General features: G+C 43.6%; 2 protein-coding genes across 2 annotated transcripts in view; both read right to left on the reverse strand.

The window, feature by feature from the left end:
- Window positions 1-8,250: 8,250 nt before the first annotated feature.
- On the reverse strand, window positions 8,251-9,683 carry LOC118792688 (G-protein coupled receptor 6). Its single transcript, XM_036550589.1, has 2 exons — window positions 9,616-9,683; window positions 8,251-9,254 (listed from the first exon to the last, which is right to left on the reverse strand). The coding sequence occupies exon 2, from the start codon at window positions 9,232-9,234 to the stop codon at window positions 8,251-8,253; it is 984 nt and encodes a 327-aa protein (XP_036406482.1). The 5' UTR covers window positions 9,235-9,254; window positions 9,616-9,683.
- A 4,590-nt stretch (window positions 9,684-14,273) lies between these two features.
- The window catches only part of fig4a (FIG4 phosphoinositide 5-phosphatase a), a 53,408-nt gene continuing 42,732 nt past the window's right edge, over window positions 14,274-24,949 (reverse strand). The window contains exons 23-24 of the mRNA XM_036550181.1: window positions 23,846-23,932; window positions 14,274-14,555 (exon numbers count right to left, since the gene is read on the reverse strand). Of these exons, the coding sequence (XP_036406074.1) occupies window positions 14,378-14,555; window positions 23,846-23,932 (265 nt within the window). The 3' untranslated portion in view covers window positions 14,274-14,377. The remainder of the gene's footprint in view (window positions 14,556-23,845; window positions 23,933-24,949) is intronic.

Genomic DNA, 24,949 nt, shown 5'->3' on the forward strand with positions numbered 1-24,949 from the left:
CTGTGATCAGAGGTGGACACCCCGGCTTCAGAAAGTAAACGTCCGGCCACGTATTTGTACTAGCCATTCACTAAACAAGGTGATTTCACTAATTAGCTCCTCTACCTGGCTGAAGAGTTGTGCTAATTAAATTCAGCTGGTGTAATGAATGGCTAGAACAAATGTGTGGCAGGACTTTTACTTTCTGAAGCCGGGGTGTCCACCTCTGGCTGTGATGCACTAGGAGTGGAAAAACACATATGCATAAATGACAAAGTGACAATACTTTGAGCGATCGCCACATTTTTCATTTGTGCTACATGCTTCAGTATAGTTCCCGTATTTTACAGTCAGGATTTTGATGTATAACTTTGATGTCTTGATGAAGACGGAAAGCACGCTCATTAGATGTCCCTTGCAGGGCTCACTGGAAGTGGACTTGGCCTTAACCCAGCACTCTCCCTGGGTTTGCAGTGCATCATTTGTGTTTTGCTTGTTTTGTAATAAACAAACGATAAATGATGTACTGTAATGCAGGCTTGTATTGCTCTGAAGTCTGAAGAAAACATACATGTGTATATGACAAAGAAAGTGACACTGGCATTTTTGATATGCACTGTATCCTTCAATATATTTCCCATATTTTGTAGTCAGGATATTCATTTATAACTTAGATGTCTTGATGGGATATATTACTTTTTCACATGCAGAGGTACATTAATGAACTTCATTATGCAAGAGAGAGAAGAAAAATAATTAAAAGAAATGTGGGATGAGAAAATCTGCATGCTTCAGATCGAACAAGTGCAGCCAGAGACTTTTATCCCTTTGAATTCAAACCTCCAACAAACCGTTGTGTCTGTGCTCCTTTGAGGCATACTGGTAGATTAGAGAGACACACAAAGGCAAATACAGTTTCTGTCATAACATAGTGACTTCTCTGTTACCTTTACCCTCTCCTCTTCCTGGTTTGGAATGGGGTTTATGATGTTATAAAAAAGTAGTGCTATCACAGGGACTCATTTTTATAAGCTTCTTTTGGAGCCCTAACAGACACAGAATCACTACTTTACCATAACTAAGATGATAGCTCCATTTGAAGTGAATAAACCTTAGTGAATAAACCCTGCTATTGCATACTTTCTGTGGTTCACTGTTCAGGAGACAAGTCATTCTATTTCTATGGTTACCAGTCCAGGTTCATAAGCGGCTTCCCTCTTCAGGTAGACTGGTGCCAGCTCTCTCTGGATACGCTGGGAGAGGAAATCATGCACTCAAAACCCCAGTCAGTATTTGAATTTACAGCGCTCGGCTCACCTGTAATGAGAGCGGAAGGCCAAGCGTTCTGAGGCAGACACTTGAAATCAGACGCTACCCTCTCTCCACTGTTCCCCTGTTCAGACAGTTCTGTAGTGTTTTGCAGAGGATATGAAAAGATAAGATGAAACGCCACAATAAATGGAAGTTTGGTAACTGAAGTTTGGGAGGGCAAGAAATTCCTACCCAAATCAATCCAAACCAGTAAATGATGCATATAGACTGCCCACTAACCTCTCCTTCCCGCTGTATCAGCTGTGTGCATCTCCCACCTTCCTCCCCTCTCTCTGTCTCTCGCTCCTCCCCGCCTACCTGCAGGTCTGCCTCCTGGGAAGTATTCAAAGGTCTTCTACCTGAAACTGACCCTGTCCCCGGCTGGATCCGGGGTTTCGCTGTCCTCGCCCCCATGACCAGGACTGGCCTCTACTGCTCCAGAAGGTCCAAAGAGGAGGGCCTCTGAGTGCTGTCCGCCAGCCGTGCTGATGTGCTTTCCTCTCTGGATGAGTGGACTCCAAGTCAAGCTGAGATCCCAGCAAACCTGCTTCCCTGTCATGTCATGTTGAACATTTTCACAATAAATACTCAAAAAAATAAATAAATAAAAACTCAAATCAAATTCTAAAATTAATTTAAGTTATCTTAGAATTTCTTGACCTAGGGATATATAAGTGTCAAAATAAACACCAATGGCATATTCAATGTGTTACACTGTGTGTTCGTCTTGGATTTCCATAATTGAGATACCCACTAAGATATGCTTTTTAATAAAATAAATGTGCTGATAGGTTGTCATAGTAACACAATAAGTTAAAAACAATCTGTGTTGAAACTCAACAACACCCCCATATGTGCTAATTTATCTACAGCACCAGTGAAAACCATATCCATTTAATAGCTTGCATTTGTGGAAAAAAAAGATATAATAGTGTTGGAGAGATACAAGCCTCAATCCTATTCTTGTCAGAACTGAAGGAAGGAAAGGTGAAAGACAAGGCAGCCCTCTTAATTCTGTTGGTGTGTTATTTTTGATGAATACCTGGTACCGCTAACTGGTCTCATTTCAAGTCCATGCACTTGGGATTATAAAATAATGAGAATGCTCTTCATCTGAGCTCTCCCCAAAACAGATTTAATTATTTAATTATTTTATTTTTTATATATACATCAGAAGCTACAGACACGGTCGAACATTTTGAGCAGCGATGACTATCCAGTCAAGGGCAAGCTGCCCAGAAATAAATACTGTATATGAAAGGCTAGACAAGGATGGCTCTCTTTTGACAGCTTCAGGCACAAAGCTCTCTGTTATGAAGTGCACTCCTTTCATATGTGATTCTTACAGCTGTTTTGAATTCAGCTCATGGCTCTGAAAAAAAAAGTCTCAAAACAGCACAGAGGTGCTAGATGACAATATCCAGTGAAACCCACGAAACATGAACACATGCACCCTAGAATGTCAGGTGGACTGGAGATCAGAGTAGGACACAAAGCATTCACTCAGATTCTGTTTGCCAATCTGTCTCTGTCACATTAAGCAACAGAGAGGATTTTCCACCAGCAAAAAATGACAGCAAAAAGCTAGTGTAAGAGCAGACACTCTGCCATGCTTTAATTAGGACCTCTGTCTGCGTTGAAGCGGACTGTGTCCCAGTGTGGGAGGGAAAGGGGAGGGGGTGGGGTGGGGGGGGGGGGTCCTTTGAAGGCTGAGGACTGAGGCAGATCAGTCCTCAAACCTATCTCCACCAGAGCCCTCCCCAATACCCAAAGCACTTACTTGGGGGAGCGGAGATATTCGTGCGAGGAGGTTTGACATCAAATGGAGCGGTTCATTCCAGGTCCGCAGAGGGATCTTCTGAGGGCTTCGCAAAAATTCATCTTCGGGATGGAGGATGTACTGAGAAACAGTCGGGAACACTGTGACGTAACCGCCCTGTCAAATAAATCTGCGGACAAATTTGCAAACTGTGTCCCACACCAAACTCCTTCAGTTCATTTCAATACAGCATGTGAACTCCGGTAACCGTGAGCACACGGATATCATGCTTGCCTGTGGGAGGTCCCTGCTAACACCCACTTCCTATTAAGCCTTCGCTAACATAAAGATGAAAAAGAACTGCATGACATGTCTTGCTTTCCATGACCACATACATATCTGAATAAAAGAATCAGTCATGCTTCCAGCTGATGAAAATGATTGCATTGAGATGGGCTGTTCTGATCATACGCAGAACACAGCCTGTGAATAATGACATAAGCAGTGTTGCACGGGAGGGGTTCTCACCCGGGGTCCTGGAAATCTCCTGCTCCTTTTGTGTTGCATGTCACCCTAAATCACCTGTTGTAGGGAGGAGGGGATGTGGGTGTCTGTAAATCACCCCTGATAATTTGACAGTTGCTTGTTTAAGAGAACTAAGGTGTTAGACATCTAAGCATCATTAAGGGCTGACATTTACATATAAATATCCCATATAGGTTGCTTTCTTTCTTGCCAAAACGGTGCCTCCTGTGAAAGTTTCCCTTTATTTTCCTTTTCCGTGTATTCTAGTGGTTAAAGAACTTGATTAAGGGGTTGCTTAAGGAGTTAGTTCAAATCCAAGGCTGTACCAGGAACAAAATCGTATACTTACACAAGGTACTAACATCAGATTACTATTGTAAATATCCATAATAGCTGTAACTGTAATGTAACTGTAGCTGTAATAGCTGTATCTAAGTTGCCTTGGATGAGCCAAAAATAATAACATACAATCTTATGAAACACACAGATGATACACACTGGCCACGGGGGCCTCAGAGATTCACAGAGATCCAGCAGGGGCTGGGGGACAGAGATGCTGTTTAACAGGCGCAGAGTACACACAACTGTGTTTGTAGACGAACAGCAGAGCTTGTATAGGGGTGAAACTAACAAAGCTGCCGGTTTATATGGCAGGCATGGTCACTGCCACCAGTTTAAACATAGTAAACTGAGTCCAGCCATTGCTGACTGTCTTTCCGAACATTTAAGGGGATTTGAAGGGGATTTAAATTTAACATTTAAATCCCTGAACCTCCCCAGGAGAAATCTCTTGGTTTTAGTCATTTAAAAACAGTGATTGTGGGGCATTAGTGTTTAAGGGTAAATGTGACTGCATGAATCTTTGTAACATCGGAAAAAAGGATGCAAGGTGCAAGGGTATAGATAATTTGGCCGAAGTTTTCTAGATTGCAATTGATTAGAGTGTGGAGTTCTACAACAGATATCTTGATCCCAGGAGAGGAAACTGTCTGGAAGTGGAGTAAACACAATTAACAAGTGAGACGCAAACAGGAGGAGTCACCTCACCAGGTCACACAGAACTTAATGGTGCCAATACAAGATTAATGACTTCTTCGGGCTGGCTGAGATTCATTACTGTTTATGGCAGTTGTTTTAATCCTTGTATTTTTCTTAAAGTGATATAGCCCCAAGCCAATGATGAAATAAGCTTTATCCTCCATTGGAAAATTGCATTGATAGTGGCAAACCAACTGCTCATACACCTGGATTTTGAATAGTTTTAAATGAAGAGTGAAACAGTGAATAAATTAGGGACCTCAAGAAGCAACTATATCCTTTTCGTTTACATTTAATTTCACTTATCATCTTGCTTATTTAGACCACAGATTAAATTCTCTTATAATTATGATTACAATGGACACACCAGTGTTAGCCCTCAAATCCATACCTGTGTACGTCATGAACTGAAGATCAATATATCAATGATGTCAATGAACATTATGAAGCAGTGTATTCTAGTGATTAATGAACTTGTGATTAAGGAGTTGCAAGTTCAAATCCCAGGTTTAGCCAGGAATGGCCCTGTACAAATACACAAGGTACTAACATTAAATTGCTGTTGTAAGTATCTACAGTAGCTGTAATGTACAAGATATCTAAGTTGCCTTGGATAAGGGTGTATGCCAAACAAATAATAACATAAAATATTATGAAACATTAATATGCACTATTGCTACAAATAACAGTAATACTACACCTACAAGTGCTACCACTGCTGATGATGGTGCTAATATATTAATGAATTGCATTGACGATGGTAAACCAACTGTCTGCCCTTGGCTCTGTTGTTTCCATACATAGAGAAAGCACAGTGACGCTGAATAAAACATTAAACATAGACAATGGCACCCTCAGATGAGACACCGCTGATGAATTTTTAAAGAATCTTCTCATTGCTTTTGAACGAAATGTTTTATTGCTCTTTTCTACAACTGCCATTCTTACTACAGGACGGCAGGCAAGCTCTCAGTGTCCATTCTACAGGAGTTTAGACCCGTTTGCGAAGAAAGGTTAATGATTCAGACGTTGTGAAGCTGCCTGAAACTACAGCAGTTAGATTATGGGACTGGAAACTGTACTGCGTGAACTGTACTGCTTCCTCCAACAACAGTGACACAACAGGCCAGAAAAACCCACAAAAATCTTTCTACGGAAGCAACGCATATTTAGAACTCACAAGAAATTTTAGTCAACACATACTTCAGTGCATTTAGTAATATCCATTGCATTAGCATGGTAGCATTAACACACAAATCGGATATTGCTGTTCGGTCTCGTGTAAGTGTGTCACTATAAACAATGCAGCTATTGCTGTGATATTGCAGCTGGAAAGTGTCTTCTAGTGGAATGAAACATGTAACTCTCTAATGGGATGGGGACATATGTACCAACAGTGAAGCAGGGAGGGGATCTTTCCTTAATCAGGGCAAGAGAAACTCTGTGTAATCCCCTTATCATAATGAACATTCAGCATTATAACCTGGTATTAATGTCTGTTTAAACACATTGCAGGATAACTGACACGAGTCTCATTGAGTTGGCACAGCCACATCAGCTTGGAGGACACAAGCCGGATTCATGCCCTTTCTAGAAATAACCCCTGTGGGCAGATTCCAGCGTGCAGAAAGTCAGATAATCCTGTATTCGTATGAGATTTCTCCTGGTCATGAATGATAATTCTTTTACAATAGCTTATTTATGTTGCTCGCTCCCTGGATTGCCTACAAATAGGTTTATCTGATGTAGATATACAGTAATCTTTTGATGTATCTATATAATAATGCACTCGGTTTAATATGCTGTATCTGATCATTCATTTTACATCCCTTAGACCTTCAAATGGCATTTGCTTATACCATTAACTAGACGTGGCTTTGTTATCATGGAGACAAAAATGGCCCCTACAATGTCCAGTGGCTTACATCTTAATTATTAAATAAATAATTCCCTGTCGTGAGACTATATGAAAGATATATTTTAAAGACAGCGGCTTCAAAGAAGCTGTGAAGTTTAAGTGTGCACGTACAGTATATGCTATATAATGAATTTCTAGCACATCGGCGGTCCCTTATAATGGGTCTATCCCATTTATCATCCGCTCTTCAGCACCCCCACACTCTGAACAAAGGTTGTTAGGGTGTGTAGGTGGGCTCTGAGCTGTGGTTGCTGGGTAAGCCTTCCCCCGCCCCACCAACTTTCCTCGGTAGGTTGCAGAGATTGACAGTTGACCGCGCAGAGCGTGCGGTGCGCAGTTTCTTCTCTCGAACAGTGGCAGTAAGTCTGAGTCAGTAATGCCAATGGGCACAGCGAAGTTCGTTTTGTGGTCTTGTATAGCCAGACTAACGGGATTTTTGTTTTGTGACGTTCCTCGACCCGAGGAATGAAGATGCAAATGAGCTACAAAGCTAGACCTGGTGTAAATGAGTCGTACATGGTCCCTGCTAAATAAACTATTAAGCTAAACTGAACTAGTGTCGTTGTAACAAAAAGCTCGCCAGCACTGGCAAATCGGAGATATCTACTGAGAAACTATAGAACAGTCAACTACTATACTATCGCTGCGGAGCAATAATGATTTTTACGTAGTCATAGTGGTCAGTAAGGGAAGTTAGTACCATTATACTGCAGGAAATTTTCGTATGGTAGGACAAGGAAACCGGTATCTAAATTCAGTTTGATTCAAGGGGTAGCGTGCACCCTGTAATAGTTGAACTGTAAAGCTAAGTTACAATCTATACGCAGATTAAAAAAAAAACATCAAAACATTTCAATTTCTGTATATGGTTTTATAATTCATAGCATCTCATATTTAACGCATCTGCGAATAATCCCATCAGATGTAAATGTTTTAGTTGTTGATTAATTACTGTTTACTGCCATTGCAATGCTCAGAAAATATAGCCACGCGAGAGTCTATGTAAACATGCAACATGTGTTGGTTATGTCATTATTTTGTCTTCTTTTTTTTTTGGTAAATGAAAATTACTCCTCATCGGTTGCAGCCGCCAAAGCAATTGACCAAATTGCGTCTGTTCTCCAGACCTCCCACCCAGACTCTCTCAGCTTCTTTCTTCTTTAGACAGACATCTCCAAATGAGACTGGACACAAACTGAAGCCCTTCGAACGCGGCGGGGTACTTACCATTAACTTATCCAAACAAAACCTGAAGCGCATTTGCCGCCTGAGCGCACAGGACTCAGCCCCACTTCTGGCAATGATACACGTGAGACGATCTCAGGGTTTTACTTTTTATTCATGTTCTCACCTTGTATAAAATGCACATCATAGACAATTTTACAAAATAGAAAATGACCAACAGTACTGACAAATACAAAGTGGTAACTTTTAACATATAGGCCTATGCAACACTGCTTTGGCATTTTAATACACAAAATAAAGTGCTTCTTTTTAAGTTGTTTGTATAAATACATTCATAATGCAGTTTTTACAACGAAAATACCTTGTTCACAGTATTTAAAGTGGACTCTTAGCTGTACCGAGACCCAGTAAAGTGCCAATGCCTTATATACTGTACAGTTAGCGAAGAATTCTCTCAAGGGTAGCAGACACAATCAACAGAAAGCAGATTGTCACTGTGCAAAAAAAAAAAAAAAAACAAGTAAAAACACACCACTTAGACTTCACTTGGAGATCTCGACCGATAAGACACATTAGTTTGAAAGCAGCCACAAAAAAGGACATACAGTGATCGCTGAATCTCCGTGTTCCTGTAGGCATAAATGATTGGATTGATCATTGAATTGTAGGTCGCTGGTAAAAGGGTAGCGTAGGTGTACACAGACGGGTAGTCGTGCTCACCCACAAGGCAGTAAATGGCAAAGGGAAGCCAGCTCGCCCCAAACGTCCCCAAAATGATGGCAAGTGTCGAGACACCCTTCTTTGTGGCCACATAGTGTGAAGTGGTGAAAAAATGTTGCTGGAGAGCGATTTGATGGGCATGTCTGCATACAATCTTGCAGATCTTGAAATACAGGGTTAGCATAATGATAAATATGGCGAAAAACGAAATTGCCAACAAAATCACGTTACTCTTGGTCAACGGCTTGACGATACTGCAGGTTGATGGCTCCGCCAGGCAGTTCCATCCCAGAACGGGCAAAAGTCCTAAGCAGAGCGAAACTCCCCATGTAACGAATAGCATGATGTGAATATACAGTACCGTCTTTTCTGAGAAGTAAGTCAAGGCATTGTACAGAGAGAAATAGCGGTCGACTGTGATGGCCAACAGACTGCTGATAGATGCGGTGAAAGAAGCAACGAGAAACCCTACAGTGATGAGGCTGATAGTCTCTGAGGAAATTAAGTACTGGAACACAAAGTTTAATATCAATCCCATCCCTGCCAAGAGATCCGCGGTGGCGAGGCTTCCGATGAGAACAAACATGGGTGTTCGCAAAGTTGGCGTGTAAAATATGATGGCTACGACGATGGCGTTCTCGCAGGCGATCACAGTCCCCGACATGCACAGCATTATGTCCCAGGGGTTAATGGGGAAGTCCAGAGTCTCGGAGGATAGCTCCAAACTGCGGTTGCCGTCGGTGGCCTCAATCCAAGGGACTGCCACTGCCGTTCCATTTGCCTCCAGGCTTTCGTTCATATCTCCACAATTATTTACTCCTACAGAAAATAAAGCAGTTGTAACCGCGTTACTCTTCCTTGATTGCGTGCACAAATCTTAAAATATTTGGTTCGCGTCTGCATTTACATACATTCACATCTGTCCAATTCCTAACAAATATACAGTTAATATAGATGCAGAGTTAATATTAGTACCAGCAAAACAACCCCTGAGCAGTGCCGCCAGCCACATCAATGATTTTTGCTATATGCATCCACGAATGAGGCGCTAGCCGTGGTGCTGAAAACTCAGGCGCCTTAGAAAGAAGCACATAAATCCCCGGCGAATGCGTACGTGGATGCCAGAGAAAACATAAATATAGACACATGCATATCGCATACAACGCAGAAGCGTTCTTACCTTAGTTTGCACATGGAAAGTGAAGACTTAAAAGCAGCAGCTTTCTTTAAACCCTCAGGCAAAGCCTTTATCTCGGTGATATTTCCCTCGCATGAGAGAGAAAGAGCGGGCACCTGCGATGCGGAGCATTTAGCAGGGGGGCGAGAGTGGAGTCTAACTGGTGTTGGTGGCAGCGCACGGACTGCTAATAAACCCTTGTGACGTCAAAACCGTTACACAGAGAAAAGTCGCCCCGCGATCACATGCTTCGAGAAATAGTTGTGGCTGACAAGGCAATAGACCCATTCTTTCGATGCAGGATATCGATATAATGATGATTGCATTTGCTGTCTCAAGAAGTCAAACGTAGACATCCTCACTTAGTATTCTGGCAAATATGCTGTGGAAATATCTACGTGAGGATAACCTGAAAAAGCAATGTTTGGTATCAACATAAAGGAAAAGCACAGCAAAATTCGAGAGATAAGAAGATAGCAGCTATATTTTGAGAGATGGAATTAATCCACGATTCTCTCTCTTTTAGATACATGCATACTATACTAATTTCATCTCATATCTTTCCCATCCGATCATGTATTGTTAACATGTACAATCACATCAAATTTGAATGCCATGCTAATTAACTTAATAAACAATGGTTTCTAGTCTGAGGAATGAGATTCAGTCCTCTTAAAACAGGAACATCACCTGAACTACACAATCAGTGCTGCTTACAGCGAAAACACACAGTAAAGACTTTAGGTCCAGCTTATTTACAGCTAGTATACAAGTACATCTAAACATAATTTCATTCATTGTGGTTAGCAGAAATACAAGTTGAAATGCATGAGTTTGGCTTTGCTCATTGATACACAGTTAATTTAAGGAAATATTTTCATGTAGAAAAGTTGATTGTTGTACTCCCACCTCCTACTCCTGAAGGATGAATGTGCTTTTGTCAGTGTGGGGCCACAGTGCTATATGTGTTCAGCCACTTAAATCAGGATATAATGCAATAGAGATTATAGCTGGTGCCTTTTAAAAAGTGATACTGCTTTAACAAGTCTTGTGGTATCCTGCCCAGGAAACTTGGATTGTATCTACCAGGTTGTTGGTTCAGATCATAGGTGAGGTTTTGCTGTCATGCCATCAAGAAAGGTACTGGAATGCAATGTCTGTGTAAACTGGCAATATATCTAACACAAGTCATTTAGGTCACTCAGCATAAGGAAACATAGGCAAAACAAATAACCTCGTGGTCTGTTAACCAAACATACCAAACTTGAATTTGCTGTAGCAAACCTCCGGATGCACCACTGGACAGCATGCAAAATGCAGGATACGCATGCAACTCTTCCTGGATAAGAGAAGCACCTGCTCTTGCAGCACAATGTCCTTAATGTACCTGAACCTGCTGGTGTGTCTATTCAAGGCCAGTCCATAATGTCACCGTTGGGGACATGCGATATTTGCACGCGTCTTAACAAGTGCAGTCTGCCTTTCACTCTTCTGTGAAGAGCGTCGTCTCATTCCATCTCGAAACACGGCTCGTCACTCTTCAGCTCCTCTTCCCTTTGCAGGAACCTGTCGTTCCTCGACCCTCTCGCTGCAGGGTGGGTGGAAAGATCCTGTTGCAATTAACAGGATGTTCCACAGTCAACAATGAGCCAGGGACAGTTTCACTCTGAGGCCCCCCTTGTCATCCTGGCCACACTCGCCAAAGGGGATGTTTGCCTAAAAGCAGTGCTTTAGACCTAACAAATCAGCCTTTTTAGACATGACAGATGAGTGGAGAGGTGTGGACCCACCTCCTGTCTCAGGAAAATTTGCTGCCTGATGTGCTGATTTCTCAATGGTGTAAAAAAGAAAAACAACAATAAAAATAATAAAAATCAAATCGGTTTTAGGGAGTAAAAAGGAAAAGCAACCTTGCATGAGGCAGTGAAAGGAACTCCTTTGTGCTTTGTGCTACACAAGGTTTGTTATGTAATATTTGCATAGTCAGTCTGAAAGGGGGGTGTAGATGTATGAGGCAGTCAGAGCCCCACATGTGCCCTAATGCTGTAAGTGGGCTGAGAAGGACCAGCTCCCTCTGCCAAACGCAGTTGGAGGCATGTACAAAAGGAACAAGCATATGCAAATGAGTCAGCGAAGCACCCAGGGAAGGTGTCTCGTCAAATGTATGGCATGGAGCATTGCTACTGACAAAGGCCAAAACAAAGTGTCAGACAATCACTGTAGCTTGAATTGTGCAGGAGCACCGAGTGAGGCAAATGCAATACTCCGCTGCACATACACGTCCGCCATGACTATGTCCCACACTACAAGTCCCACAGTGCACCGAGAGACAGATGATGGAACAGACACATCCTCCTGAGACTATCTGGGTAACTCATAGGCACCCAAACAGGTCACAGGCTACCCAGAGAGACGTAACGCGGGGACCGTGGTCGACTTACCTACCCCCATCCCCAGTTTGTTCTGCTGAAGTGGGCTCCTGGTCATACAGACAGTTTTGAACTTAGACCCATAAGGCCTATGCCTGGAACAGGTGTCGTAACTGTTAAAGCCACCCACTGAAGAGGCGATAAGTGCAATGCATCCAGAAATGTGACCCTCACGCTTTCTTGAATGTAGTAGACTTGAACATGCATTATTTGTGAACATATTTACATATATTAGTAATATTAAGACATTTTTACCCATTTTTGCGCAGAAAAAAAATGATCGAATCAGTACATTTTTTTTCCTTCCAATATGTAGTTTTTAACACTGCTTAATTTAAAATGGGACATTTCTACTTTTTCCGTGTTGTGTACATTTCACAAGTCGATTCTCCAGCATGTTTTTATCCCTACGTATTCAAATTATGATTAAATATGGAGAGTACCGCTCATCTAAATAACTGAACTGCAGAGTTCAAGTCGGTGCAGTGTTTGAGCTATGAAATATTATGGTCACTATCTGCCTTGCAGTATCCTAGCAACCCTGGTTGCTTCTTGTATTTCCCCGAGAGAGAGAGAGGGAGAGGAATGTGGATCTAACACGAGCATTAAAAACATTCTCCTTTTCATTCGTTAGCAGTTGACAATAAACATATACAACCTACCAAACCAGTCTGTGGCGAGGGCAGGCAGAGTCACAGGGTTTGCGTTTCATCGATTTTTTAAACAAATTCCTTGAATGTGAGGCTGAGCGGGTCATTACTAACACTTCATAATTGAACGTAGGACATGTTGATCCAGACACCAAAACAAGCGGCATTTACATGAGAGCAGGGTTTAGAGGAGACAAACATCAAGCGAACTGGCGGTTTATGTAAAAACCTGACCCTCCCTGCTGATATTTATGTCCCTTTTCGGGGGGTTCGCTTTGGGGAGCTAAAAATGACCAGTGCTGAGGTCACTCTTATGTGGCCCAATACTGCACTATGGCTGCAGTCGGTCGGGAGTGCGTGCTCCACGAGCAGCCATCGCTGATTTTACTGACTGCCGGGGCAAGAGGGAGGATGGGGAGAGATCAGAGACGCTTGTTAGAAAGATATTGAAAGAGGGAGCAGACGAGCATGTCCCATCTCTCCTGGCCTGGCCCATAAACAAGGAAAGCTTCTCATGGGTATGACACAGGGCTCAGCTGGTGGGTTAAAAAAAAAAAGAAGAAAATCACCCTGACACGTTAGGATGAAAACACAGGTCGCCTTTACTTTTCAGATCTCCTTAAGGCAAGAGCGACACCTCCAACATCTGGCGCAAGTGTGGCATGTTAGGAGATGCATGTGTTCCAGGGCTTGGGCTTATACGGGGGGCAAGGGGGTGGACGCTCTGGATCGGTGGCACTCTTCAGACTCCTCACGTGCAGTTTATGCATCACATACAGATCTATACTTGAAGATCACCTAATAAAACTCTCACTGGACTGATGGCTACGGCCTCGATTTCCATGGCAACCATTCTACCACCAATCTAAAAGGCTTTGAGCTCAACAGCGCCTCACATTGGCTGACACCTGCTGCCTATGAGTCAACAGAATTCCGTTTAATGCTCACTTTAGTATTGTGTGGAGCAGGGTCCATAGAGTAAAAAGCGGCTTCTACCTGTTTTTCCCCAAGTGGAAAGTCTCTGTGTCATCACAGACATACTGGCAAAGGGAAGGATTTTTTTGTTTTTTTTTTTTTTGCTTCATTTTGTGTCACAGTGACCCACAGGTGCACAGTTACTGGTTTACATTCATCACAAGAGTCAAATCAATAAATCAAAACAAAATAATCAATAGAGCCAGTAGTGGATAAAGGCTATCCAATACAGCTCATACATCCCTGTAAATATAAATTAGGTCATTTATAACTGTACCACTGCCTGTATAAAGTATTGTAATATGAGGTATTGTAATGCACCACTCATGCAAGCCCCGTGAAGCACAGTTTCATTTCTGTTGCACTTGAACAGTGTGAACTCGGACTCGACTCAGTGCACACGGACATTGCTGCTGATATTAAATGAGGACAGTGTTGATCAAAGGACACATTTATTTTGCAATATCAACTCAGAAGAAAAAAGACAAAAAGTGAGGTCTCCACTGAATCTTCATACCCCTATCTCCTTCTCCATAGCCAAAATGACTGGCAAAAAAAAAAAAAGACACGACAGTCACAGTCCAATTTCTGCATGTAACTGCGCTCCTAGAGTGAGGTTTTCTGCTGGAGCAGCCCCTCAGGGCCTGCTGCCTCCTGCCCTCTCCTGCCGGGCAGACAGGGGTGAAGCCGGGACCTGGCACGCCGGCCTCCCTACATGTATCTGTTCTTGATGTACTCGCGGTACATGAGGACATCCTCCCGGCACAGCGTCCTCACCAGGCCCTGCCCCGTCTGGATGTGGCTCTCGAACAGCTCCCGGCTCGTCTTGTCCACTTTGGGCAGCTGCACCTCATAGATGCTGTCCTCCGTGAAGTAGGAGACCGGGCTCCTGGAGCGCAACAGGGGTGGGAGGGACAGAGGGAGCGATTAGACCATGTCAAATGAACCAGCGCAGAGACAGGTTCTATGAGGAGGTCTACGAGGACATAAAAGCAAGGCAAATGGCTTCGACACGTCAAGTTAATTAAAAAAGGGCTGCTGTTATCATGTGTGCATGTTATAAGCTAATACACCAAACAGTTTCCCTGCAATTCTTTTTCAAATACATATTGACAAGACAAAAAACAATGCTGTGTACTAATTTGATATGCATATCTGTGAAATGGCATCTGTAAAATAAACTGCTGATGTTTCTTTTCTTCCAGAAAACAGACTTTTGTACCTTTTGAACAGCACACAACGCCAAGGAGAAGACTGGAGAGAGGCTGACAGCAAATATGGCAGTATGTAACCATGTGGGACAATACCGCTTCTTAGTGGTCAGGGTTCAAGGGTTAGGATTATTGTGTAGTTGTTAGAGCACTAGAGACTGAGAGTTGCAGGTTTGAAGTCTTATTTTGAATCCATTGTAGTCGTAGCTTAAAGCCAGACACTTTACTAAAGTAGCTTCTATAAACATCAAGCAACACATAAGACTACAGCTTGCAAAGGTTATGAAAATCAGCCCCTTTCAAAGTCAGCCTGTTATGGCAATAAATTAAAAAAAGTAAAGCAAAAAAAAAAAAAAATAGATGAGCCACCGATGGCTTTAACAGTCTGTTGCTGTTTATGCTGCTCTTTGTTGTTCTGGGAAATTCTCTCATTTCCGAAAGCACACAGAAGTTTCACAGTTCTTCATGACCTGCCCCCCCTCTTCCGCCCCCTACCAATATCACGCTGTGATTACTCAAGTCTTCCCGTGGAGATGAAGCCACACTACAAGGAATAAGCCAAGGAAGAATATGGTACTGAGAAAGGGGGGGGAAAAAATGTAGCATGTGTTAAACTAAATATCTACTGCCGTCGAACGAGACAGCAGTGCACTGTGTCCAGTCATGCCGGGGTCACATGCTCCGGCGACTCTGGCAACCTCCCGTACAAAGTGGCGGAGGTGTACAGAGTGACTATACGGTATTTTTCTCATTCTGTCCCAAAGCGGCCTTGGTGCCACAATTAGTAGGATTAGCCTTGGCCAGAAGGCCAGACTGAAGCATGTGGAGGGCATCAGAATATTTTCCTTTTATAGAAGAAAGAACATCATGCTGACTGAACTGGTCATTGTGTGTTTGCTAAGGCAGCGCCATGCAATTAATGGCAGCCTTTCTACTTTACTTACCGTTCTAAAATTACACACAACGGCGGTCGCTCGTAAAGCCACGGCCTCCTTGTTTTTGAGGAAGGTAGGCTAGGGGGCTGATAGTCCTCCAAAGTTTTATGATTCATGAACTGTTTACTGGCGTGGTTGTGACATTACCGTGAAGGGAGACGACACCAACACAGGCCTATCACCTGTATAGCATGGGGATGATTCATGCAAAGCAAAAAAAAAAAAAACAACAACAACAACAACAACAGCAGCAGCAGCAAAAAAAGCCAAAAATGGTCAAAAGCACGACTGGAATGCTGATGCTAATGATACACAGGAAAGCAAAACTATTAAAGCTGAATATTTTTGTAGGGAGAAAAAAACTGCTTTGAGACAAATTAGTCACCTAATAGTGTGTTTTCTGTTATAGCTACACTCACATCTCCTTAATTAGCTTTCATTATGTTGCCAAGGACACAACTATATTTTGTGTCAACAATTACTTATGTGTATTTCTCGATAGAGAAGGTAGGATTTTTTTGATTAGCCTACATAGGCCTTTTCTAATCAGACCTTTTAGGTGAAATGTTTGCCGCAAGCTGTGGCTTGCTACACAGAGTAAACCAACCAGGATAGGTTTCATCGTTTCACCATTTTTATTGCATTGCTAAATGTAAAACATAACGTCTTCTAGGAAACTCCCAAAGCTGCCAACAAGGTACAAACAGGCAACATGGCTGCCTCTGCCTGTCCATCGGCATCAAAGGGCACAGAAACCACATTTTAAAACTATAAGCTGTGGCTTGTCCTGTGATTCTGGGTTTGGTTGGGCTGGGGTGGGCAGAGTATTGATCAATCAAACCGGACATTTACCTAGACATCTAGAAACCTAGGATGTCACCAAAGCAATGGAGATGGGGTGGCTACTATTTTTCCAATGATGATATACAGGGTTGGCGTTTCAGAAAAAATAGGTGTTCCAAAGGCTCCATGCAAAACACATCAATTAGTAAAGATAACACTTGTCTAAATGAAGCATCCAAAATAATACTTGACTTCACATAATAAAATGAAATGACTAGGAATCTGTTCATACAGGGAGTGGACAAGGAAACAGATGAATCTATGTAAAGTCACTTAATGGGGCATTGGGTCACCATGTGCCGCCCAATACGGTCTGTATGTACCATGGCATAGAGTCAGCATTTCTGCAGCAGGATAGTGACACTACTCCTCTATGAGAAAGTCAATCAACTCAGTTTATTGAAGTGGAAAATGCTGTCTCGGGCATCGTACCACAATGTCCCATAAACGCTCGGTTGGGTTCAGATCTGATGACTGAGAAGGCCGTGACATATGGACAATTTCAGTGTCACGCTCCTCAAACCAGGGGGTGACTACTAATGCTCAGGGAAAGGGGGCTTTGCCATAACGAAAGACACCTTTTTGCTGGATGAACATGCTGTAACATGGGATGAAGGTGATCACTCAATACCGTTAACTAATGATTGTCAGTGACCATGCCTTTAAGGGAACAAGTGCACCCCACACCATGACAGAACCACCAGAACCCTTCACTTTTAGAGCTGAGCACTCAGGGATGTTGAGGTTCCTTGAGCTGGTGCCACAGCACACCTGTACTCAGGATGAGGGATGATGCACCTGACCATATCACATTTCGCCACCTGCGAACAGGTGCTGTGCTCTCTGCACCACTGGAAGCACAAGTGTGCACAGGCAGGTGCGATAAGCGGTTTGCAAACTGCAACCCCAGCTATGGTCTCCTGCTCTGTGGAGTTCCTGCTGGACTGTTTTTCATGAAAGTGGCTGCTCTGTCTTTTTCATTTCAATTGGCTATGCTACAGGTCGGGCATGAAAACAATTAAATAAGATTTATAAAGAGTAAGTCATATTTAAGTAGTAACTACTGTAAATGTTGAAGCAGACACAGAGTAGTTGAAAGCATCATCATCTTGTTTTTCAGTAATATGCTACAGTTCGCCCACAAGAAGAAAAATAATAAAAAAATATGTCCATTCAGTTGTACTTTGCTGCCACACTATTCATATAAAGACATACGTATAATTTGGAATCATAAGCTTTATAAGTAGATGCATCATGTTGCAAAAAGGTCTCCCATCTATTTTCAGTGCTCTTTGCCCTTTATCTCCGAGACCCACTATACGATGAGCTTCAGAGAAAGCCACGCTGAGCGGCGGGGAGACGGCAATGCAAAAACACTCTGCAACGCCGTCTCATGACTCTCGATTTCATCAAGACCCGATGCTGCGCACGGCAGCTTGCGCGCGCAAGTAACGTTCAGACAAATCGTTTCCCGCAAACTAATTAACGGCCGATGTGGTTCATTCCGGAGCGGTTTGCCGCTGATTGAATTCAGGTACAGCTTGACCGCACCGAAGCCTGCGGGGACACGCGGAAAGCACGGATGCGCAGACTCGTCTACAGAATTCACTGCAAATTCCCCCCTCCCTTTCCCTGTGCTTTGGGAACCTTTCCCCACTTTCAATGAAATAAGGTATAATGAGCCCCTCTAGGTTAGGAAGATTAGAAACGTAGCAGTGCTGTGCTCACTATGCTGCTGACGTGGGTTCTGTAACGTGGCTCTCACCTTTCCCTGGCGTGCGTGATGGAATTGCTGAGAGGTCAATGTCTGTCTGGTCAATGTATGTCTTGGTGGGGCCTGGGGGTGTGGCTCAGGGTTCTCTGGGGTGTAGGCCGGGGCAACATGGGGCCCTGGCTAAAGGCAGCAAAGGTGTAGGGCATTAAATGGCAGGTGTTTCCTGCCTGAGCCCCTGATCCCAGACATGCCGGGAGCTTCCGCCCTCCCGCCCCCCCCACAAGGCGCCCCCTATGGACCTGCTTCCTCCAGCTCTAGGAACGAGGGAGAGTTTTCCCACCCTCCCCTTCCCATCAATACCCTGGCCACAGGGAAAAAAAAATAGCGTGCTATCGCGTGCCACAGAGGGGCTGTCCATAGCAGCAGTCCTGGGCACCGTGGATACAGCAAAGCTGCGGCAGGCTCCTGGCGATCTTCTCTAAGGAGGCAGAACATTGATCTATAATTCATAAACAAACTAAGGAAATTCAAGTGACAGAAGGCGTGTGGGGAAGGGGCTGGGAAGGGGACAGAGGCCGTGTGGGCTCAGATGGCTCCCTCCCCTCCTCCTGGGTGGGACCCCAGCCAAAAACCCAAGGCTGCTGTCCCAATTACCCCAATTACCCCCTTGGTATTGACCCAGCAACCTCAATGCAAGGCAAACAATCTGGACATTCCACTGAACCCGTTTAACTGGGGTGATGAATCATTGTGTGATCTTGCACAAATCCTACATAAATCTTTGCGTAAATGCAATCTATGAGTAACAATATCAGATGTATTTTATTCCTGCTGGCATAAGCGGTACCCGGACATCCAGTCTGAAGGACAGTGGAGCTGACGTGCTGTTCCCTTCCTGTGGGTGAGAAGTGATCATCACCGCTGATGGATGGATGCTATCGGTCTCATGGCACACCGCTGAGCTACAGGTATTCAGGGAAAAAACTCATTTACAGGTGAGCTGCGTCTGCCGTGCCGGGAGGCTTGATGAAACTTGTCAGGATCTCATTTTGTTGAATGCAAAGCGGTGAATACGTGACGCGGCTGATCAGAGTGCTGGCAGTCCCAGACAGGGTTTTACTGTGACGTGACCTTTTGCCTCTTTTCGGAGGGCTGAAAGATGACACCAGCCCCTCAGAAAGAGCCTGGGTTTTTACATCAACCTGTCCTCCTCCGACAGATTTTCCACTGTCTGTGCTGCTGAAGCCACAAACAGGCATGCTTACTGTGCCTATCAAACAGTACCCAACTGCAGTGAGCTCTCCTAAACCAGTTCAGACAAGTTCAGACCAGTTCAGACACACATACTGCACACACCCACGGGTGGTGGTGGTGAAGGAAAACTGTCAATATTTATTCAGAAATATTACAATACTATGTAACAATCCTCTCTAATGAGCAAAGCTTCGGTACATGAATAAATGAAGATAGGCTCTGCTAAAAAAATTCTAAATTAATTTAATGATTTCTTAGCTTAAATATTGTTAATATTGGCGAGATTTTTTAAAGTTGATCTCCTGCATGGTGGATAGTAACAAAACCTTGTTAAAATCACACCCAATTATTGCATTTTTGTTCTGCATACCAGAGGGGATATTTAGGCGAGTGTACCGCATTCAGGGACATCTGCCAGGAACTGGCTCCATCCTCAGAACAGTCACTTATCTGAGATAATGATCTCTCTAGCAAAAAGAAGAGAAACTGAATATTTTGAATATCTTTGCTGAACAAGCAGAACCGCAAAAAATGGCTCCAATTTTAGCTAAATTCAAATTAAGAATTTACAAATTTTAAATTTACAAATTCAAATTTTATCAGTATTATTTTTTTTGTGCAGTATTATGAAATGCATTGGGGAGGATTGTGTTGCTCCTGTTCTCTTCAGAGCAACTAACCTCACATTTTTCATTTGATTTCAGAGCTGGCCACCCACTTACAATACAATGCACTGCTCTGAACACTGTTTTCACTCCAAATTGCAAATGTTTGTTTATCTATTTATATATTTATTTATTCACCCTCAAAATTCTTAGAAAGGCTGTCTTTCCATATGCAATTTTTCAAACCTATTCATTTTCAAAATTGTCAGTTTGTCCCCCAAGATCATTTCTGTTGACACTTGTTTATTTGAAACTAGATTGACGACCACCTGTGGACACCTCAGAAAATATGGATGCCTCAAACACCGCAGTTAAATGTAGCACCTAAAAGCAGTTGTAACAAAATGGTGCATACCATTTTAGACTGAGCAAAGGAACAAAGTGTTTTCATCCATTCAGACTCGATGCTTTATCAACATGCTCACCACTCAATCATTTCCATATGCACCTGCAAAAAGGGGAACTCTCTCCTATTTCTTCCTTCTCAAAAAACAGTACCTTTTGAACATTTCAACAAATCAATTAACCTGCGGTTAGCCAGCTATAATGATGCATTCCATTATTCAAGAACATTTCAGACGTTTTCAGAGACTGTTAAACTAGACACAATGAGGAGCACCCCACTATTGCATCATTTCAACACAGTACTTGTCCACATAATAGGAACAGGCAACTGAGCTACAGTGAGATTAAAAAAAAAAAAACCTATTCATTATATGGCATTACTATTCTCACTGTATTTTTAAGTAAATGCAGTCAATATGCATCCAAGTCGCCTCAGAGACAACCAGAAGTAACAAGACGGTTGTCATAACAACCAGTGCTACATCTTTCAAAAAGTGTGTGTTTTGAGTTTTCAACACAGCAAACGTGCCCAGAACAGACAGAAAGTTCTTATTCTAGTAATGACAGTAAATCCTTTCCAAGTCTGTGCCACACAATGAAGAGCGCTGCATAAAATAAGCTATTAGAGTACAAGACGCTGCACGCTAACCGGAGACAGGATAAAAGAAGAGGGTACCATGAGCAATGCATCAGCCTGACTGTGAAGCATGTGGGAAAATGACTGAGGGGTTGACTGGTGTCCGCTGACTCCAGTGACAGGAGGAGTGGAAGTCGCTCTGGATAAGAGCGCCTGCTAAATGAATGCAATGTAAGGTAATGTGAGCTAAGAGGCCTGGGAAAGCTCGTCATGTGCATTACCTGTATGTCCTACAGGGAGCTCAGCGGGTCGTTCAGCAGTCAGTGTCCATGTGGACCCGGCTGCTGAACGATCAATCCTGATCACCTGTGGTCACAAGAAGGGGCAGAGGGATACATCCTGTACTGCTGAGTTTCACTCCGATTCTTTCTGTTGCTCCACTAGATGAAAATGAAATGGCAGGTTCTGAGCTGGGGGGGGGGGGGGGGGGGCACGAGCAGTCGAGATTTCTCATTTATTTCCCAAGGACTGCACTGCCAGGACTATCGAGACGCGTCCGTGCTTCCCGATTCCGCTGGGGCCGTCCTTGGTCCCCCCCCCCCCCCACCCCCACCCCCGCCCATGATTACCTTGGGACCAGAACTCGAGAGACGCATTAGCCCAAGTCTGATTGAAAAGCCGACGTGCTGCAGGGAACAAGTGAGTAATGTATGTGGAGTACACAGGATGCAACAAAATCCATATTTCCCCCCGGAGGTGTTCAAAGGCTGTGACTGGACACGGAGGCACGTGGCTTTAGCATGTGTCGCCGTGGACAGCGCCTGCATGAGAGCAGCGCTTATTTCTGTGTTACGAAGGATATGCTGCGCTTCCATACCTTCCGATGACCATTCCTCTCAGACAGCAGTGTTATAAACGTAGGACCAAGTAAGTGAGGGTAAAATAATTAGGGTTATTATTAATATAAAAGTGGAGTATATTACAGCCTAATCTCAGCCTATTCTTGGATTTACATATAGAGGCTATGTCAAACAGGCACTCAGTTTTTGACACTGAGAAAACACCTGTTTTAAATGCTTTTGTAGCCTAACCAGAGTGCAGCACCATACAAAACCAAAATTCCTTGTTTCATATGAAAAGCAATTTGCTTATCGAAGTCAGTCTCCAAGTAGATACCCTGATGACTGCTGATGTGTAGCACCCACCTGGGTGATATCTGGTATACATTCCTGCTCCAGAACGCCCCACCAGTACTGGTTATAGTTTTCGGAGGCGAAAGCATGTTTGTTCCTTACTTCCCAACTCTTTTCACATAAACACCTCACTTAACCACAAGCCTCTCTCCATTCATTAATGGGCAAACGTTCCAAAAGCTGCTACGGAGCTACTCCTACACCTCTCTGAGCTCAGCAGCAGGGGCCCTGATGGAGCTGGGTGTAATCATTCGGCAGGCAGAGTGCACTGCCTCTTTCCAAGGCACCAGAAGACATCAGAAGACAAAGGGCAGCCATTACCAAGCAATTAAGCAGGCAGCAAATCCCGACTGAGCTCGCACAGGGAAGAAAAGAACAGCGGTCCCCTGACACGGCGCCCGAACACGTGAGTCACACGTCTGAATGCCGCTACTCACACATACGCGCGAGCCGTGCACGCACACGTGCCCGCACATGCACACCGAGCGCTCCCACTCCATTCACAGCACCTTTATTAGCATCTTTACAGACTTTCACAGATCCCACCCCCCTTCTAAAGACCAGGGACAATGGTTAGATGTGTCCAAGCAAAGCAGTTATTTAAATAATCATGGACTGGGGCAATATAAAAACATGTTGAACAGTGACTGCTAGCTAAGATTGAGTTTTAGTTGATCAACACCAAACATAATGCTGAATATTTACTCCAAAGCACAATGTGCTTTAAATTCTTGGTATTTCAGCAAATTCCTCTTCAACTAATTTCACACAATGTTGAGTGTCTGGCAGCAAAAGCCCTTCTGCTGAACTCCCACTGCGTATGTGGACTTTGATGTGAGAGGATTTATTAACAGGGTGTGTTATAACTGACTGAGGCAGCAAACATTAATAAAAAAAAGCAGATGTTAGTGACAAGCTCTCAGATCTGGGCACGTGTTAACACAAAGACATAGCGGGATGGAGCAGAGGCCACTGAGCTCGACCGGTGTCCAGGTTACAGCTTTGAGTCCGAGGTGGAACTTCAAGGGTTGTGTCCACGTGATACCTCTGTGGCTTCAGAAGTGACCACACAGCTCAACACATTTCAGAGTCAAATATTTGCACTGTATATTTGTGGCACAGAAGGCAACGGAATGGCACATAACTGTAAAAATAGGTAGCAGATAGGTGTGCTAGGGTGCTGTTTGAGGTGGAGTCCGAGCAAAAGCTAACAGCAGCGGGGAACCGGGAGAGGTGTTACTTTCCAGATGGTTCCCCTCAGAAAGACCCAGAAAGGCCATGTGTCCTGAGCCACGGCACACGGCTGCTGAGTGATTCACCGCTGTCCAGGGGGGCACGTCATAATTGCCTCCCCTCTTTGTGCACACACAGAGCGATCTTATTGCACAGGCTCCACCCCAAACAAACACAGATGCAGTAAAAGATAAGCCGGGGGCACTCACAAGTTGATGACATTTTCCAGGTGTTTGGGGTCGGACACCTGGCCCGTCCTCTCCACTTTATGCTGGTTCTGACCAAGATGGACAAACCTGTAGACATACCAGACACATCAGGCACATAGCAACCGAATACTGAGGACACCAGGCAGAACCCGGCGTTACTGTTTAACACAACTCACATGAACACGGGAACAAACACAACAATTAACTACCCTGGAAGAAACCATTATTTCCATTCCAAACTGTACAAGTCCTCCCCCCCCCAAAAAAAAAACAACTCATGACTTAAACATGAAAATATAAATGAGTCGTTGCTTTTGCGATACGTGTGTCAGTTCTTCGTAATCTGTCACGTTTCCGTTGCATGCACGTCAATTGTTTTTGAAAGGATAACCAGAAGAACAACCTAAAAAGGGACGACTCATATGAAATTATAAATAGAATATGACAAGACCCGTTTTACACAGGGGAAATCTGAAAGTCCCATTTCAGCTAAACCCATTATTGATTGTTCACCAGGAGGTACCATGTCCATTTCCTTGGAAGGTCATCTCTCAGATCTATTTTTGATGGCTTCAGATTGCACACAGAGCGTACTAGAAGGATCTTTGAGAGTAAGGGATTCATTTCATTTGCAGAGACATTCATTTCAGGGCCCGAGACCTCAGTTTACCCACAAATCCAAGGAGCTATGGCCGTAGAAGGGATAGCTGTAATGGACTACTAGGGCCTCTGGTGACAAAGTGCATTACATCTTATGGCACAGCAAAATGGATGAAACAGGTGCACCACTTAGGCCATACATTTCAAAGGAACCACAACATACACATCACCAAGGGTTCTATAGGACTGACCCCAGCTCACACCATGAGGAAGGTACACACCAGTTATTGCTATAACTAACATTCTGACTGCAGCCTGGAGTCTTGTGCTTTTAATCTAGCTAAAATGACAAGGCTGAAGCAATAAATAGAGGCTATACAGTCACAACTCTGAGGATTTTCAGTAACAGACAATGACAGGCAACTGGAGATTTCTGAATGTGGTCCATTAATAACAGAGGCTTGTGATCTTTGGCTAATGATTGAAATGGCCTCGTGACACATA

The sequence above is a fragment of the Megalops cyprinoides genome, chromosome 17, assembly GCF_013368585.1.
Source record: "Megalops cyprinoides isolate fMegCyp1 chromosome 17, fMegCyp1.pri, whole genome shotgun sequence".
NCBI classification, from domain to species: Eukaryota; Metazoa; Chordata; class Actinopteri; order Elopiformes; family Megalopidae; genus Megalops; species Megalops cyprinoides.